The sequence below is a fragment of the Argopecten irradians genome, chromosome 5, assembly GCF_041381155.1.
Source record: "Argopecten irradians isolate NY chromosome 5, Ai_NY, whole genome shotgun sequence".
NCBI lineage: Eukaryota > Metazoa > Mollusca > Bivalvia > Pectinida > Pectinidae > Argopecten > Argopecten irradians.
The window spans coordinates 12580338-12597754 of NC_091138.1; the positions used below are offsets into that span (position 1 = coordinate 12580338).

A 17417-nucleotide genomic window follows, 5' to 3' on the forward strand; every position below is an offset into this window, starting at 1 on the left:
CATCAAATATAGCATAGTATGGGATCTATATCCATCACTTGCTTCCCTTTTCTCCCATCTCCTATGGTACTAACCATGGTTTTAACTTCGAGTTGAGCTGTCGCCAAACAATAGTTGATAAAATGGTAGTTTATTCTTTTGCGAACCTTTATCATAAAGCAAAATAGATTGAATGGGAGTGTTACCAACGACACATCACATAAAACATTTTCTTCCGCTACAAGAACATTCAACACAATAATACCACACCCCATTGATGGTTTGTTTGATTAATTAACGTTCTATTAACAGCCAGGGTTATTTAAGGACGGTTCTTTATGTATGTGACAGGTGAGTGTTTTTGAGACTGTGGTATGATCGTGTTGTGTCTTCTTGTATAATGAAAATCTTCCCCTTTTTTATAGTGCTATAACACTGAAGCATGCCGAGAAAGACACCAATCAACACATCCCATCCGGTCACACACTGACAACGGACGAACCAGTCATACTACTTCCTTTATGCTAAGCGCTAAGCAAGAGTAGAAACTATCACTGTTAAGACTTTAGTGTGTCTCGGCCAGGGGACAGAACCCATAGCCTTCCGCACGCACTGGGGCGAGCGCTCAACCAAAGGCCAAAAGTCATCATGTGGTATCAAAGGAGACGTTAGTCAGAAGAAAATTAGAAAGTAATGACAAGAACTTAGATTTAGTCGTGTTTAACGATCATGCATTAGGGGTAGCAGGTACAAAGCCCTACCTATAGGGCAGTCAGCTCTCTTTAACACGCCCACAGAAACTCTCATCACTTACATAGCACGGTAAACAGTCGAGGTCCTCCTCTAATGGGCAAACAAACGTTGGGGTGAAGAAACAAAAAACGGATTTTTAGCTTTAAAGTTGTATTTCTGATAATTTTCACTGTAACGATATATTGCTTAAACATTTGATATTTGAACATGCACATGTAACTTATTGATTAAGCTCCCAAAAAGAATATGTCGGCCTATAAGAGCGCCGAAATCTAGGGATCATATATTCCTGGTTTTGAATACAGCGCCTTCAAACACCGCCATGTTCAGTACCTTCGGCTTTTGTCGGCATTCAGAATCGTACCACGTGACTTATGTCCACATCTTCTATAATTAAAAATATTTCCAGTGCTGCAACTTTATAAAAAGTGGTAAAAGTAGAAAGTTTAAACTTCGGACAGACGGGGAAAATGTGTATAACACTTAAACATGACAAAAAGAGCGAAAGTGATAGACCATACAACTTTAAGGAAAATAGTTAGGCGTAAATTCTGTATATAAAATGTTTTAATTACTTTTGACATAAACAAACATTCACTATGAATCTCATCAATGCGTTGATGTATTTTATGGTTTCCCTATTATTTGAAAATCTTATTTTGTACCGATTATTATACCACATTTTATAACAGATTTTGAAGAATAATCATGCCTTAAATATTAAATAAAGGCAACCTTGTAAATAAAAGAATCAGATGTTTTTGTCATCATTTTAAACAGTACTCGATCCATATCAAACATAGACAAACCTGTGAGAACGTATCAGAGCTAGCGAGACTACAAAACAATGTCCTTGGAAAAAGGTTGGTTATCACTTCAAGTAGAATAAACAAAAAAAAATGATAACAAAATCCCCCGAAAAAACAAACAAAAGAACCGTACATTACAAGTCAAAATGTCTAGGCCTAGTTGGATTAGCGACATGGAAAGAACTGGACAAACATATAATAACAAGTTGGACAAACCATCTACAATAAGGTTAAACATTATAAAACATGTTTTTATCATTTTACACATTGTTAAAATTGTAATGTTTAAAGTTCAGTTTTAAGACTCTGTTTGATTTTGGTAGGTACATCTTCCAGGAGGAACCTCATCCTGTCCTTGTAAAGGTTTTGGCGTGGGACTGGTTGGTACTTTAGCTCCATGTAATCCCGACTGTCCACACTAAATGGCTCCCATGGTACCAGGCCGTCTTCATTGGGGTCCCTGCCACAAATAAAGTTTACATAATATTAAAGAAAAAAAATCATAAAAGCATAATTTCCTATGTTTTTTTCCATATAAAATAGCCACGAATTGTTTCATATTGATCGGAACATGATATTGATATATTGTGATTTAAGCTTCAGTGTGATTTGGTCGAAACCTAGAAACAGTGAGAAACTGATGGTGTCTAAATACCCACTATATCAGAGCATACTGTCAAATGCATCCGGTGGATAATCGCAGCCATAAATGTTATACTGACAATTTCAAAGATACTTACCCTGTTTTGGCAAAGTTAGTCCAATATCTGACAAGGATGTCAGTAAATGTTCTGGCTTCATTAGTGGACAGGGATTCATCAACAGTATTCAGACCTGCCGGACCAAACATGTATGGTAGCTCGGTGGCATGACCTGCTCCTTCCATCCAAGGTAATCTCGGCGCCATCAAGGTCAAGTTGATGATATAGTTGTACAAATAATGGTAGGTTCTGGGCGAAGTTTTCCCTTTAGCGTGGAAATCTAAAAGTTGTACTGTAGGGGAAACAAACCAGCTATCGGCATGCATTATGGAAATATTTCGTGCTTGTTGTGCCATATCATCCGCTGAATAATGCTTACACAATAAGTCAGAGGCAAGCGGGTTGTTGTTGAACATTTCTCTGGCTAATGTTGGTGCAAACACGTCACAAAGCACTGCTGTAGGCATTCCATCAGCAATGTTAAAATTCATCGGTTCCTGTAGCCATCCTAAAAACATGGCAATCACCGATGCCTCGTTGCTGGTAGTCCCTGCCATCATGTCTAACGATTGAAAATAAATGGATTCTTTTGAGTTTGGGTCATTCAAGCTATCGAGAGGCGATCTCGGAAGAAGTTCCCCGTCGATGGTAGGCCAAAGTAAAGGCGAAACGGAAAATGAGCCGAAATATTGTGTCCCTGGATCCCTCTGTGCATTCATCAGTTCCTCAGCTGATTTCGTCTTCAGACACTGTTTTAGCAGACTGGAATCGAAATCACTGTCCGTGTCAAGTGAACATCCTACAAAATTTCCAGTAGCTTTCGCCGCTCTCGCAGGGTTTTTAGCAACACCCACAAATCCTACTGCAGATCCACTTTGAGATATGAAGCGTTGGAAAAGACCGGCAGTACATGGCATTATAGCCAAGTATGAGGCAGCAAAACCTCCGGCGGATTCCCCAAATATAGTAACAGCTTCAGGGTCGCCTCCAAATGATGCAATATTTTGGTTGATCCACTTAAGGGCTTCAATCATGTCCCAAAGTCCATAATTACCGGGCATCGAAGTGTCCTCTGTACTCAAAAAACCAAATATTCCTATTCGATAATTGATAGTTACAACTAACACATCTTTTGCTGCCATGAATGATCCATCATATGTAAATGTGCTGCCCATTACAAATGCACCGCCATAAATCCATACCATTACCGGTTTTTTCGCTGCCGCTGACACTGGTCCAGGAACATAGATGTTCAATTGCAAACAGTCCTCAGTAACTTCTGAGTTGTCTGCCTTTTCCCATAAATCTGCGAATAGAACTTTATCTTGCATACAAGAAGGTCCAAATGCAGTTCCGTCAAGTGTTTCTGTCCACGGCTCAATGGGAACCGGTTTTTCAAATCGGAGATCACCAACAGGGGGTTTTGCGAACGGAATGTTCCGGAACTGTACGATATCAAACCCAACAGCAGGTACGACAATACCCTTGATAGGACCGGAAGGAGTGTTGACTATCGGGAATGATTGGCATGACGCATGTCCAACGAAATGAATGATGTAGATCAAAGTAATCAGAAGAAGCATCTTGCATACTACAACGCAACAAAAATCGATATAATGAAGGGGTTATGAAACATGAAAAACACATACGGACCTTTATGCGTAGTTGTTAATTATTCAAAAGACGAAACGTGAGGACTAACGTATAGGTAATGAAATTTCTTGCATTTTAATAGCTCACTGTAATGGATGAAACCCATTTTACATTTGACCCTTTCGTTGATGAACAATATACCATTAAAAATTCATCATGATTAAATCATTTGTTTATGGTTTGTTTGTTACCTCTGCTCAGATGCAGTACTTAGTTAACGAAGTCACGAACACACTATCAGTTTGCGATTGTTTTAGATTTGTAATGATTCACTGATGGCCTTATACATTGATATTACGATGTATCTTGTAACCGTCAGAGATACTAGCCAATTTGATTTCTTCCTATACACCATTGGTCTTACGTTGGTGAGAGTATTAAGAAATGTATTCGTGTTGCAGTAGCGTGAATGGTTGGTTGGATGCTTAACGCCCTATTCATACCCAGAGTCATTCAAGGACGGCCTCCACTGCATGATTATTTCTACTTTGTTTCTTTGCAGTCATGGGAATATTGCCCTTTTTATAACGCTATCTCGATAATGAAATTGTATGTATACACTCTTCCGGATAATATTTATACAAATTAACTGTCTTTACAATAGCATGTCATACTATTCCAAGTTTTGGTGAATCGTTAGTAAAGATTGTAATCTCAATTCGCATTGGTCTATGCTGGTGTGACGTAATTTTACCTCGTTTTGTGTATGTTTGAAAACCATTGTCTACTAATAACAGAGACCAAATCAAAGGTAAATATGCACGTATGATTCAATATGAATGCTATTGTCTGTGTTTCTTGGTAGGAATGTCCACATTATAAACATTAAGTATCACGATAATACAACGCTTCCTAAATAGCTGACACATCAAATATTTCAAAAATAATACAATAAATAAATGACTTTAACTAACATGGTTTTTTTTACTAATTTATGTATATAATTATATTAGCTGTCGATCATGTAGCCTTAATGAAATAGCTGTTAGCGTGTACTATACAGGTAACATAAATTAAATATAGACATACAAAGAAACCTGTATCAGTCAGCCACCTATTGTTGATAACAACAACCACATACACATATCGGTGCAGTCTTCATTGCTATCTACCAATAACGTGTGTGATAGTGCTTTACCTAGGTAACCTGTATATAACGGTTAGGTTGACAATATACTACACCTACCTGGTACAAGGTCAGCTAGAGGGACCGATTTACACCAAGGTAGATTATAATGTACACAGTGCTGGGTTCAAGGTTTAACACACATTAGGGTACACATACCCGGGGTGACATATTCTAAGCGAGTACATTATAGTGTACGAGTATTTAGTGAAGGTATATAGTGAGTACTGCTCCACACACATTGCAGTATTGTATCATGACTACCGATAAATGTCCCCTAACGTGTCGCACGTACCAGAGATATGGATTTGTACTAGACCTATTCTATATGACCAGATGTAAAATTACTGATTGATATATCATGGTATACTATAATCACTATACAGTGGTCGTTTGATTTAAATATACTGTATCTGCCTTTGTTCAATCAATATATTGATAACTCGGTAACACACGCTTACAACATCACTCTCCCCCCCCAAACAAAGTAAATGAATAAATAAACCCTTGGTTCCATGTCCTAAATAGCTTTGAATATTTAAGACCCGGACCCCAATATGGTAATGTTTGCTTTGTCTTGAGTCACTCCTGTGTGTGGAAAGAGTGCGTATTGTGAAAACAGTGATCTGTTTCTAGAGACATATTTGTGTTAGTCAAGACCTTGCAGAAAAGCGCAAAATAAACATATATGTCGACAGCTTTGCAAACATCGTAACTTCCAATATAAACGCTGACGATTTTCAAGACTTTGAAATACTTTGTTTGACAGATGAGTCAGTGCTGTCATGACACTCCCGAATATGATGAACTCAGCACTTTGACACTGGGTAAATTACGTAACATTAATTGAGAAACACAATAAAAATAAATCCAACATCTTTTCTCCTAGCGTCAGTATAGCAAAATAACATGAATCTCGAGTCCTATTTCACCACGTGCCCTTGAGGTCTGCGATAAGACCACGTTTGTTTTACAACATTTTTTGAAATAACATCCGATTACCATCTACAGAAACATAAATTCACTATAGAAAAAACTGTGAGCGATAAAGTTGTAACAGAAAGACCTTTTATATATGAATCATTTGGGGAAATTTTGCATTGAAAGCATGATTGCAAAAAGATTGTACTTGGTATAAGACAAATAACTAAGACAAGTAACTAGTTTCCTTATTCACGTTGCTTTGAGTGATACCTACTCCAACCAAGTGTAAACAATATAGATCAAAAGACAAAAGACACGATCATTTTATAATGACCTTACTAAAGCCTTTTTTTGCACAACTACACATAACCCCAAACATTACTATGGAGTTTGATACAGTAGGTTAGGAGGAGTTGTGCGGACGACAGACATCCATACATTCAGATAGGGGGATTCCTGTATAAGCCCTCTCCGAACCTTGTTGCGGAATATCGATTCCCCGATCGAACGTGGACAGGTAGAGTCCTTATCACGTAGGATTTTGATAGGAACATCGGTATTCTTCCACATTAAGACCTATCGCGAACCCCCATCCAGGCCAAAGAAATTTTGTTTGACGGTCTTAATCTTGAACCAGATCTTGTTGGGACACATGTTAATGTCCTTATAAGGTAATAATACCAGTAAGGAAATACTTGATTTGCAGCTTTTTACAGTGACACATGTGAATGAATTAACCAATCATACTGCAGTTGTCACATGTTCGTCAGCAGTGTCTGCTGTCATTAAAGCAAACCTGGTATAGAAATCATTCTGTATTTATACTTCCTAAAACTGTTAGTATACATTCATTTAAGATGTCTGTAGTTAGAACAATATATTACTTTTTACTTCTTCTTTATACAATATATTAAAGAAGTTTTGAAATTGTTTTACATAATGTTAATAGTTTAATGGGCATAATAGTGAATTTCGAAATAATCAAAATTAAAACTATTTAAATTTCCCACTTTCAAAATAAACTAAACTATTAAACTTACATATGTTTAGGCTGCACAAGTAGGCAACACATCAAATACTTTGGCCATAGTCTTACGACAGCTTGTACATTCGTCTCCCATAAACATGTCTTTACCTGCTCATAGAGGTGGTGGTTTAGCAATAGGTAATTTGGTTGAACTGATAAAGATTATGGAAACTTTGTAACAAAATCACTACCTTGGAAAACAAAGTGGATGAGTTTAAAAAGAACATGGATACTCTGTTGTCAAGGGTGAACGACGGTGAATAAAAAATGGAAGAACTGTGAAACACTATCAATAAATACGTCAAGGAAATGGTATAATGTGCAGACCTCTGCTTGGAAAAGATTGATGAAATAAATGATATGCAGAAAAGTGTTGATAAACTAGAAGACTCTACAAGAGCTATCACAATGAAAGTCGAAACGCTTGAAAAAAAATGCGAAATGTCACGAAACTAGGAGCAGAAAATACAATATCCTTATATACGGTCTAGAAGACGATGGGCGTGAGACAAGCGCAGGTACGTGAACTTATTGTAAAGGCATGAAGGTAGATACAATTGTTGAAATGATCATCATCAAAAACACGCATAGACTACCACGTACTATTTAACTTGAGTCTGAGAATCGTGAAGGAAAAGAAGTATCTAACAAATGGCCTGACCATATTATTGTGAAATTCGCCTCCATCAAACACAGAGATTTCGTGATAAACAGTCTATTAATAACGAGATCCAGAAAGGTCTTCTTTAAGACAGACCTTACCCCAGACCTTCGGAGGAAGAGAGCAGAACTCCAGAAAATCGATCATAATTTACGAAGGGAGAAAAAGTTGCTTACATCCGCGAGAGAAAACATTCATGATGTGTGGCTTTTGATCCAAAAAACTAGAAGTGACCAATGGAGAGACTGTGCTCGTGTGACGGGGAAGATAAATAACGGAAAAGAAAAAGACAATTTGTTAGTTGTTTTTATCTTTGACAACTGGTTTAGCAATATAAGTAAATGTGTGGTTGCTAGGTGCAAGGTTATTTTTTCACACAGTATGTTTGTTTTTCTTTAATATTCTTATGTACGTCCCAGGGCAGATAATTAAGATAACTCCCGTATTTCCATTACAAAAATATCATATTCTAAAATAACATTTAAAAAATTTTGCAGGTGACTGAAACGTAGGCATTCAAAATATACTAAATACTATAGGTGAGAAAGAGAGAGTGAAAAAGATATTTCTTTTTTATTTGTCTTTGTATATTGTGCAAAAGCTATTGAAAATGTATTTCAAGTGAAAAAAACCCTCCAATTCATACAAACAAACAAAAAAAGAAAAAAAAAATGAAGAGAAAATTTTATGTTTGCATAATGTCATATTATTTATTGTCCCATACCTTTATACTGAGCTCTTAGCAAGAACAGAAACTACCACTTTTATAGATCTGGTGTGTCGTGACCAGGAGACAGAGCCCAGAACCTTCCTCAAAGAGGCGGGCGCTAAACTGATGGCCAAAAGTATGATAGTGTCAAAGGAGACGTTAGAAAGAAGGAAGTCAGCTATAAAATCCATTTTTTTAAAATATATTTTTTATTCATTTCAAAATATATTACAAGACATACTTTCGATAAACAATTAATTTCAGAAAAGGACAATTACAAAATACAAAAATGTACAAAACTACAAAAAGGATATCATACACTGTCTACTGACTCTCAATTGTGTACTTTCATAATTTGAATGACTGATTGGTATAATCATAGTAATTCTTATAAAGAGTCAGTCTTAAAAAGTAAGGATGTTAGAAACCTTGTTGGGGACAATTGTTTTATTGTTATAGGATTGGTCAACTAATATTGATAAGAATGTGTTACATAATTGATGTGTAGCAGTAGGTATAGACTGTGTGGAGAGTAAAACAATGATATTCTATCACAGTACATACATTATTGTACACAGACAACAGTCTAAACAACAAAAATACACACTACATACACAGACAACAGTCTAAACAACAAAAAATACACAAACAACAGTCTAAACAACAAAAATACACAGTACATACACAAACAACAGTCTAAACAACAAAAATACACAGTACATACACAAACAACAGTCTAAACAACAAAAATACACAGTACATACACAAACAACAGTCTAAACAACAAAAATACACAGTACATACACAGACAACAGTCTAAACAACAAAAATACACAGTACATACACAGACAACAGTCTAAACAACAAAAATACACAGTACATACACAGACAACAGTCTAAACAACAAAAATACACAGTACATACACAGACAACAGTCTAAACAACAAAAATACACAGTACATACACAGACAACAGTCTAAACAACAAAAATACGCAGTACACACACAGACAACAGTCCAAACAACAAAAATACACAATACACACACAGAAAACAGTCTAAACAACAAAAATACACAGTACACACACAGACAACAGTCTAAACAAAAACAATACACAGTACACACACAGACAACAGTCTAAACAACAAAAATACACAGTACATACACAGACAACAGTCTAAACAACAAAAATACACAGTACATACACAGACAACAGTCTAAACAACAAAATTACACAGTACGTGCACAGACAACAGTCTAAACAACAAAAATACACAGTACACACACGGACAACAGTCTAAACAACAAAAATACACACGAAGACAAAAACAACAACAAAAACCCAAAAAACACACATATAATTAGAACAAAGGCTGAAATCACACACAACTGCATAGATTGGACAAATGGCAATGTTGGCCATTTATGTCAGATAGCTATAACGGAAACATAACAGGGAGTCCTTATTGGTCAAAATTTAGATCATAAAGTTAAAAAAATGCTATAGAGTTTTTCAAAGTTAAGGAATTAATTTTAGTAAACACGTAATGTCTTTCTGTTGCAATGGTAAGCAAATAAATGTTAAAATGAATAGATATATATGTATATATATATATGAATATTCATGTATGGAGAATCAGTGAGGTGATGTTGTTGTAAGACAAGATAAATACAATGATCCTATAACAATAATAGCATTAAGTTACCATGATTGGCTTACAGATCTTGTTGACAAAGCTGCCATCTGCTCAAACTCCTTTCTGTATTTATTTTAGTATATAAAATTAAAAAGATATTTATCGCATGTCATCGGACACTGCTTTGCAGATGATGATTTAAACAATGATAAACAACTTTTTTATATTTAAAAGGCTATTATCACAAACCGATAATAAACTGTGAGATTCCACCAAATGTAGCATGTGGTAAAAGTACGAATCGTTATTACAAAGCAGACATAAAGGTTCGTGCACAGCCACAATTGTGCTGAACCAAACCAGGCTTAGAATTGATATGTGTTTTCTGTCATTTCCTTTATATATGGTAATTAATAAATAAAAAAACTCCTAAGCTTTGTAAGTTCATACTTTTCTGCTTAGTTTGTTGAACATATGTTGTATGGCTTGATGTAACTCCGATAATAGTTCAGAACAACAACCACTCCGAGGCAGTGCCCATCCTTAGCAATACCCTAAATGAACTTCAAGCTGAATTAACATAACTTTTTTAAAATCAAACTTTGGATTAAGTTTCTACTGAGACATGCTCTATAGTTCAGATTTCACACGATCTCTCAGTAATTTAGGAATGTCCTCAAGCACCAATTTCATCCGGTTCGTATAAATATTCTGGTCCATAAAAGGTTGCACGTTTAAATTCATGTAGTGACGTCCACTTTGATCAAACTTCTTCCACTCGAGGTCATCCCCGCCACTTGGATTTCTGCAAAGGATATTCATCATTAAGTGCGAGCTCCAAATGTCACAGGTAAAAGATTTCATTCAAGTGTCGTATTCATGACCAATGAACCCAGTATCACAATTTACAGTTTCATTTATTAACAAATAAACCAAAAATACCTGTATTATTTTTATGTATATACATGATTGTTTCATAAATACATGTATCTTGGTAGGTTTACATTAGTTATATCGCTAATTTGATAATAAATATATTATAGCAGTATATTATGTATATAATTTACTGTACAATAAAGAGTCTATCGCTGCAATCACCAAACATAAAAAATAACACTCTTTGTCCCCAAAATTGAATAAAACAGATGTTCGGCCTTTGCTGATACAGAAAACTTGTGGCAAATATAAATATACTATGGGGCTCGTTACCCAAGAAATCAGCACATTTTTTTTTTATTTCTGTACATTGTTCAGTAATTAGTTTATAGATACAACTGACTCAGAACTACCAAATTATTACAGTATTATAGTATAATAGTTTCAACACATATATCTGGTCTTGTATGCAAGTACCATTTATGTCGTAATATGTTTTATTAATATGACACTTATCAAATTGCTCGGCAAGAAAATTTCGAAAGAAAGTAGCTTACCAAGTCTTCGCAAAGTTACTCCAGTAGTTAACAAGTATTCCCGTCAGAGCTCGTCCATCAGGGCTTGATAATGATTTATCTAATTCGTTGAAGGTCCCAGGACCGAACAAATATAGTAGCTCTACGCCATGGCTGGCACCTTTATACCAAGGGAATCCGAGGACAAGGTAGTGGAAGAAAATAGCTTCAGTAAAGAGATACTTGTAAGAGTTGGAGTTGGTGTTTCATCTGGAATGGAATTTGAGTAACTGTAACGTTAGTGCGATCATAGCAACATCACTCCATAAATTACACAAGCTTCTGGATTGTTCCTCGACGTCTTCCTCCTTATACGCTTGGCACAGAAGTTCGGCTACTGTTGTGACGTCATCGAACGCGTCACGTGCTATGGCTGGCGCTAGGTCTTCACCTAATACAACTGTAGGTTTTCCTTCAGTGAAATTTTAGTTCCTTATATACTGCACTTTCATAAGTATGTATGGAAGAAGTGTTGCTTCGTTATCTGTTGTTTCAGCTATTACATCAAGTGACCTAAAGAAAATGGATGCTTCGGACGTTGGGTCGTTTTCATAAGGTCTCCGAACGATAAGTTCCCCATCTACATTAGGCCATAGTAATGCAGAGAGGGTGATTTCATCAAAGTCCATAGTAGGTTTCTCCTTCAGACAAGCTACAAGTTTCTCTTTGTCAATTGTCAAGTCACTGTCGGTAATGCAGCCAACATGGGTTCCTATCCTAGCAGTTACTCGAAAAGGATCTCTTATATTCAAAAATTCGCCGACTGCAACTCCGGTCTGCATGATAGCTCTATGAAACAAACCTCTATTACTAGGAATAAGCGATAAAGACGAGATAGCAAGTCTTTCTGCAGCCTCTCCGAAAATGGTCACCATCCCAGGATCGCCCCCAAATGATTCGAGGTTTTTATTTACCCATTTCAATGCTTCGATCATGTCCCAGAATTCATAGTTTCCAGGTAAGGAGTCATCTCCCGTACTTGAGAACCCAAATACTCCGAGGCGATAATTAATGGTAACAACTATCACGTCTTTGAGCACTAAGAACGACGGATCAAGAAGCCAATTGTTTCCTATCTGAAAGCCGCCACCACGTATCCAGAACATGACTGGCTTTTTTTATGTTGTCGAGACAGTCCCGGGTACGAAGACGTTAAGCTTTAGGCAATCCTCGGAGGTGATGTTGTTATAGGCTTTTTCCCATGCGTCTGGTGGGTTATCAGTAACTTGGATGGTCCAAACACCGTGCCGTCTAAAGTCCCAGTCCACGGTTCAATAGGAACAGTCTGTTCAAATCGGAGGTCACCGACCGGAGGTTTGGCGTACGGAATGTTCCGGAACTGTACGATATCCTTCCCTAATGTTGGAACCACCATTCCCTTGATAGGACCTGCAGGCGTGTTGATTACGGGCAAGGATTGACCGTAAATAACGGTCACGACTGCACCAATCAACATCGACTCTAGGATCATGACTGTCTTTGTCTTACCTGTAATGAAAGAATGCCTTAAGTGAGATAAACAACATAATCGCCATGATCATAGTGGTCTGTAGTGTATTCACAATCACATCCATGGACCCAATGTATCATATCAGTATAATGTACTTTCTGTAACTAATTATTTTTTTCTCATACAATACTATAGCTTCATTTTGTTTTATTGTAACCTGGCTGGGGAACCATCGTGTACTATCAGTCTCCTACTTGATGCCATTCTATCGTTCTTACTTTCTAATATCGCATTATATTTGTAAATTATTGAATATATCCAATAATTTATGTTTTTTGTTTGTTTGTTTAATTAACGTCCTATTAACAGCTATGGTCATGTAAGGACGGCCTCCCATGTATGCGGTGTGTTGCGTGAATGTTGTGCGAGGTTGCGTGTTTTGGGAGACTGCGGTATATTCGTGTTGTGTCTTCTTGTATAGTGGAACTGTTGCCCTTTTTATAGTGCTATATCACTGAAGCATGCCGCCGAAGACACCAGGCAACACACCCCACCCGGTCACATTATACTGACAACGGGCAAACCAGTCGTCCCACTCCCGTTTTGCTGAGCGCTAAGCAGGAGCAGAAACTACCACTTTTATAGACTTTGGTGTGTCTCGGCCAGGGGACAGAACCCAGAGCCTTCCTCACAGGGGCGAGCGCTCAACCATAGGCCAAAAGTGAGGTGGTGTCAAGGGAGACTCTAGGAAGAACAAAGTAATTTAGGGAGAAAGAAAAGATAAGATCCTAAATTTAGTCGCCTTTTACGATCATGCAATAGGGGCAGCAGGTACAATTCTTACGCCCTACCTGCAGGGCCAATAATTTATGTTAAGAACTTAAATGGCAATACTACAGTTATGATCTTGTGCTATTTCTTTTCGAAAGACATTATGTATATAATTAAAGCAAAGTTACAACCTGGTAAATGCAAGTTTCATCATATACTGTTATTGGGATTGGTATTGTCATGTGCCGATAAAAGTCATTATCATTCGATTTTATATCAATGAATTAGATTTAACCACTGCAGTTTACCTGATACTTTACTTATGTGTAGTTTATCTAGCTTATCTAGCAATTTAATAGATTAATTTGTTTTGAAATCCCAGGATTAATAACTTTTCACTAAATGACGTTTTAGTGAACACGACACTTTATAACGTGATAAAAATATTTCCTTTTCATTGATAGCGAACAAGTTATACAACGTATGAAATCACTCTCGATAGCCCGGATGTAAGCGCGCGAGTGTGAAAGGAAAGGAAACAGGGATTGAACCCTGACCGACTAGGTGAAAGGCGAGCGACTTAACCACTAAACCACATGAATAATCTAATAAGCTGGTAGGTTTATAGGCCTTCAAAGTCAGTCCAAAATGCATCAAAGAACAGTTGTTAACTACCATGGTACACTTGCGTTGAATACAAAGACTGCCCTGCAGGTAGGCGTTAGAATTGTACCTGCTGCCCCTATTGTATGATCGTAAAAGGCGACTAAATTTAGGACCTTATCTTTTCTCTTCTTCCTAACTGACTTTATCTTTCCCAATGCCTCCCTTGGCACCGCCTCACTTTTGGCCTTGAGTTGAGCGTTCGCCTCTGTGAGGAAGGCTCTGGGTTTTGTCCCCTGGCCGAGACACACCAAAGTCTACAAAAGTGGTAGTTTCTGCTCCTGCTTAGCGCTCAGCATACAGGGAGTGGGACGACTGGTTCGCCCGTTGTCAGTATAATATTACCGGGTGGGGTGTGTTGGTTGGTGTCTTCGGCGGCATGCTTCAGTGATATAGCACTATAAAAAGGGCAACAGTTCCACTATACAAGACACAACATGAATATACCGAAGTCTCCCAAAACATGCACCTCCCACAACATGCACGCAACACACAACATACATAGGAGGCCGTCCTTACATGACCAAAGCTGTTGATAGGACGTTAATTAATCAAACTAACAAACTTTTAACAGTTAGCATCAAACAAATTGAATACAAAGTAAGCAGATAATGGAATTTGTAAACGATATGCGCTACACAACCTGTATACAACTGCAATCGATACCGTATCTCTGGATAGTTATATTTTATTGGGAGGAATCCAGTGATATAACGCAAGTAAACCTCAACACATAATGGTGACTTACATGTGCAATTACAATTAATATACATGTATATTGGCGTTGCCAAAAAATATCCATTGTATGCACAAATGCAATGGACATTGATAGCAATAGCATTTAAAAATTCTGTATATTTTACTATATATGTCCTGCACAGCAAAGCTCAGGGTAGAACTACCGTACATTGTAACATAACTTTATCTGTCCTTATCATTGTATCGCTGTTTTACTATCATCTATCTATTTTATACCGCCCAAGTTATATCAGTTAGACATTGTTTACTTACCTCGTCTACAGAAAGAGCTGCGTCCCCGTCACACTCAATACGTGTACACATCTACAAACCGAGTGTTGTTATACAAAAGTGCCGTACACACGTGATGACGTTGAGTATTTTAATGTCTGTGTCAGTACATGCATATGGATGTCAATGAGTAGAGGAGTGATAACATTAGTTTTCGATGATGTGATTATTTTTGATAAATTGATATCTTTCACTGATAATATTGTAGACGGGTATAGTGCGATCATCCGTAGGCCTCTGACGATAATAAAGTTGTTGTTTCTTTTGAGAATAGGATGAAGGACCTCACTGTATGGTAACGGGATCCGGCCCCGGTTGTTTGGTATCTACTTCCGGAAAAATCGTACCTAAACAAATGAGAGGGGTACGTGCTAAATCTCTTTAAAAACTCGATATTATTTCATTTGTTTATTGAAACCTATCAAAAATTAGAACATTGAAAGCTTAAAATTTTAATATGTCCAACCACTGTATGTGAAAATGAGAATAAAGCCTCCTTATTTGTATTCAAACATGTAACCTGGATGGTATTTCCGTGCAAAACTGAGAAAAATGCATGAAAAAATGTACATCTCAAGATATCGGATGCATTTCTTTAAGATAAGATGTTGAATGAAGAATTAGGATAGAACAAAAACTATCTACCACTTCAAATTTATCGTAAATACATCATTTGTGCCATAATCGATGATGTTTGGTGAGCATGTTATGACTAGAGCGTACGTGTTTGGTACGCACAAAATTCCGGTTTGGTATATCCATTAGTATACGGTTTGGTATAACAACCTAGTTAAATTTGAATCACAAACAGGGAGCCGCAAATAAATCGTGGCATAATCCCCGCGCTTCACAGTTGGTATAAAAACCGAGATATCAAGCTCAAACTAAGAGTTATTAATGCGTGTATTGTAAAACTGAAGAAAAAACCCAGCTGGTGACAAAAATAAACAGTAATTTGGTATTTTCGACTAGTTTCCAAGACTACAAAAAAAACCAAAATGGGAGGTTTGCAATAGCAAAAGGCACAACTAGGGCACTTGTCTGATATATACACAGAAAACGCGTTTCGCAGGGGATAATAAAATCCGATTTACTGAAGGAACGAACAAACGATCAATGTAACGAACGAGCAAAAAAGGACGCACGAAAGAATTTTTTTTTTTTTTTTGACCAGACTACTTTCGTACGTTTTATAACTTCCGGTAGATCGTCCACGAATATTACGGACAGTAGTGGGCCCAGCACGGATCCTTGAGGGATTCCTGATGATAGGTCTTTCCAAGGATTTCATATACGTCCTTGTTCTTTTCAATCTGAATGCTGTTTAAATAGATGTAGGGCAGTCGAACAACTGAAATGACACCACAGCCAGTAAATTATGGAGAATTGGTTATAAGCTATTTCATAAAAATGAACACTTGAATAAGCATCGTTCGTTTCGCCCGGTAGATCACATCACAGGAGAGATTTTAATGTTAATAAATTGGTTTGAAAATAAAAGGACATCAATATTAATCATATATGTAATAAAATGCGTATCTGTAAATAGAACACAAAGATAACGTGTCTCCTCCCCTGTGGGTGAAAAAAAATAACATAATAACCATAAAAAATACCATGAGTAAACATTACGCATGAGTATGGAAGTATACAAGTGTCTTAGACCTGACTTGTATTTACAATGCTTAATAATTAATTGTTGCATTCTAGTTATAGGGTGTGGTGTTTTTTCCGGCTTTCCCCGATACATACTTTGATAATGGCGAAGCTGCATAATGTATATATATAACAGCTACCAAACACAGGATCACAAACTTACATGTATATAAAGTCGATATATTGCCAATATTCTGTTCCCACGTGTGCAACATGTCTGCATGTTGACATTGTTGTACAGTAGGCCTATATTCTTCCAGGGATTTTCCTCTTGTTATACCTAAATAATTTTATATCTAGTTGATATGGGAAAGAAAAATGTGTGTATTGGCGGATTGTAGCCCCATTTGTAAACAAAATGAATTTGAAAATATAGCTTTATTTACCTACCAAAGATCAATATGCCAAGTCAAATCACT

At 36.9% G+C, this 17417-nt stretch overlaps 1 protein-coding gene and 1 long non-coding RNA gene across 2 annotated transcripts; both read right to left on the minus strand.

Annotated features, from left to right (window-relative positions):
- Window positions 1–865: 865 nt before the first annotated feature.
- Window positions 866–7047, minus strand: LOC138322888 (fatty acyl-CoA hydrolase precursor, medium chain-like). The gene is made up of 3 exons (XM_069267092.1): window positions 5082–7047; window positions 2282–3833; window positions 866–2001 (listed from the first exon to the last, which is right to left on the minus strand). The coding sequence occupies exons 2-3, from the start codon at window positions 3823–3825 to the stop codon at window positions 1827–1829; spliced, it is 1719 nt and encodes a 572-aa protein (XP_069123193.1). The 5' UTR covers window positions 3826–3833; window positions 5082–7047; the 3' UTR covers window positions 866–1826.
- A 1537-nt stretch (window positions 7048–8584) lies between these two features.
- Window positions 8585–15641, minus strand: LOC138322892 (uncharacterized). Its single transcript, XR_011208498.1, has 3 exons — window positions 15325–15641; window positions 11412–12917; window positions 8585–10783 (listed from the first exon to the last, which is right to left on the minus strand). It is a non-coding gene; the product is annotated as an uncharacterized lncRNA (long non-coding RNA).
- Between the last annotated feature and the right edge of the window lie 1776 nt (window positions 15642–17417).

Coding starts and splice junctions, on each gene's coding strand:
- LOC138322888 (XM_069267092.1), bottom strand. CDS start 3,825: ATGCTTCTTCTGATTACTTTGATCTACATCATTCATTTCGTTGGACAT. Junction 2,002..2,281: donor ACTAACTTTGCCAAAACAGG/GTAAGTATCTTT, acceptor TATTTGTGGCAG/GGACCCCAATGAAGACGGCC.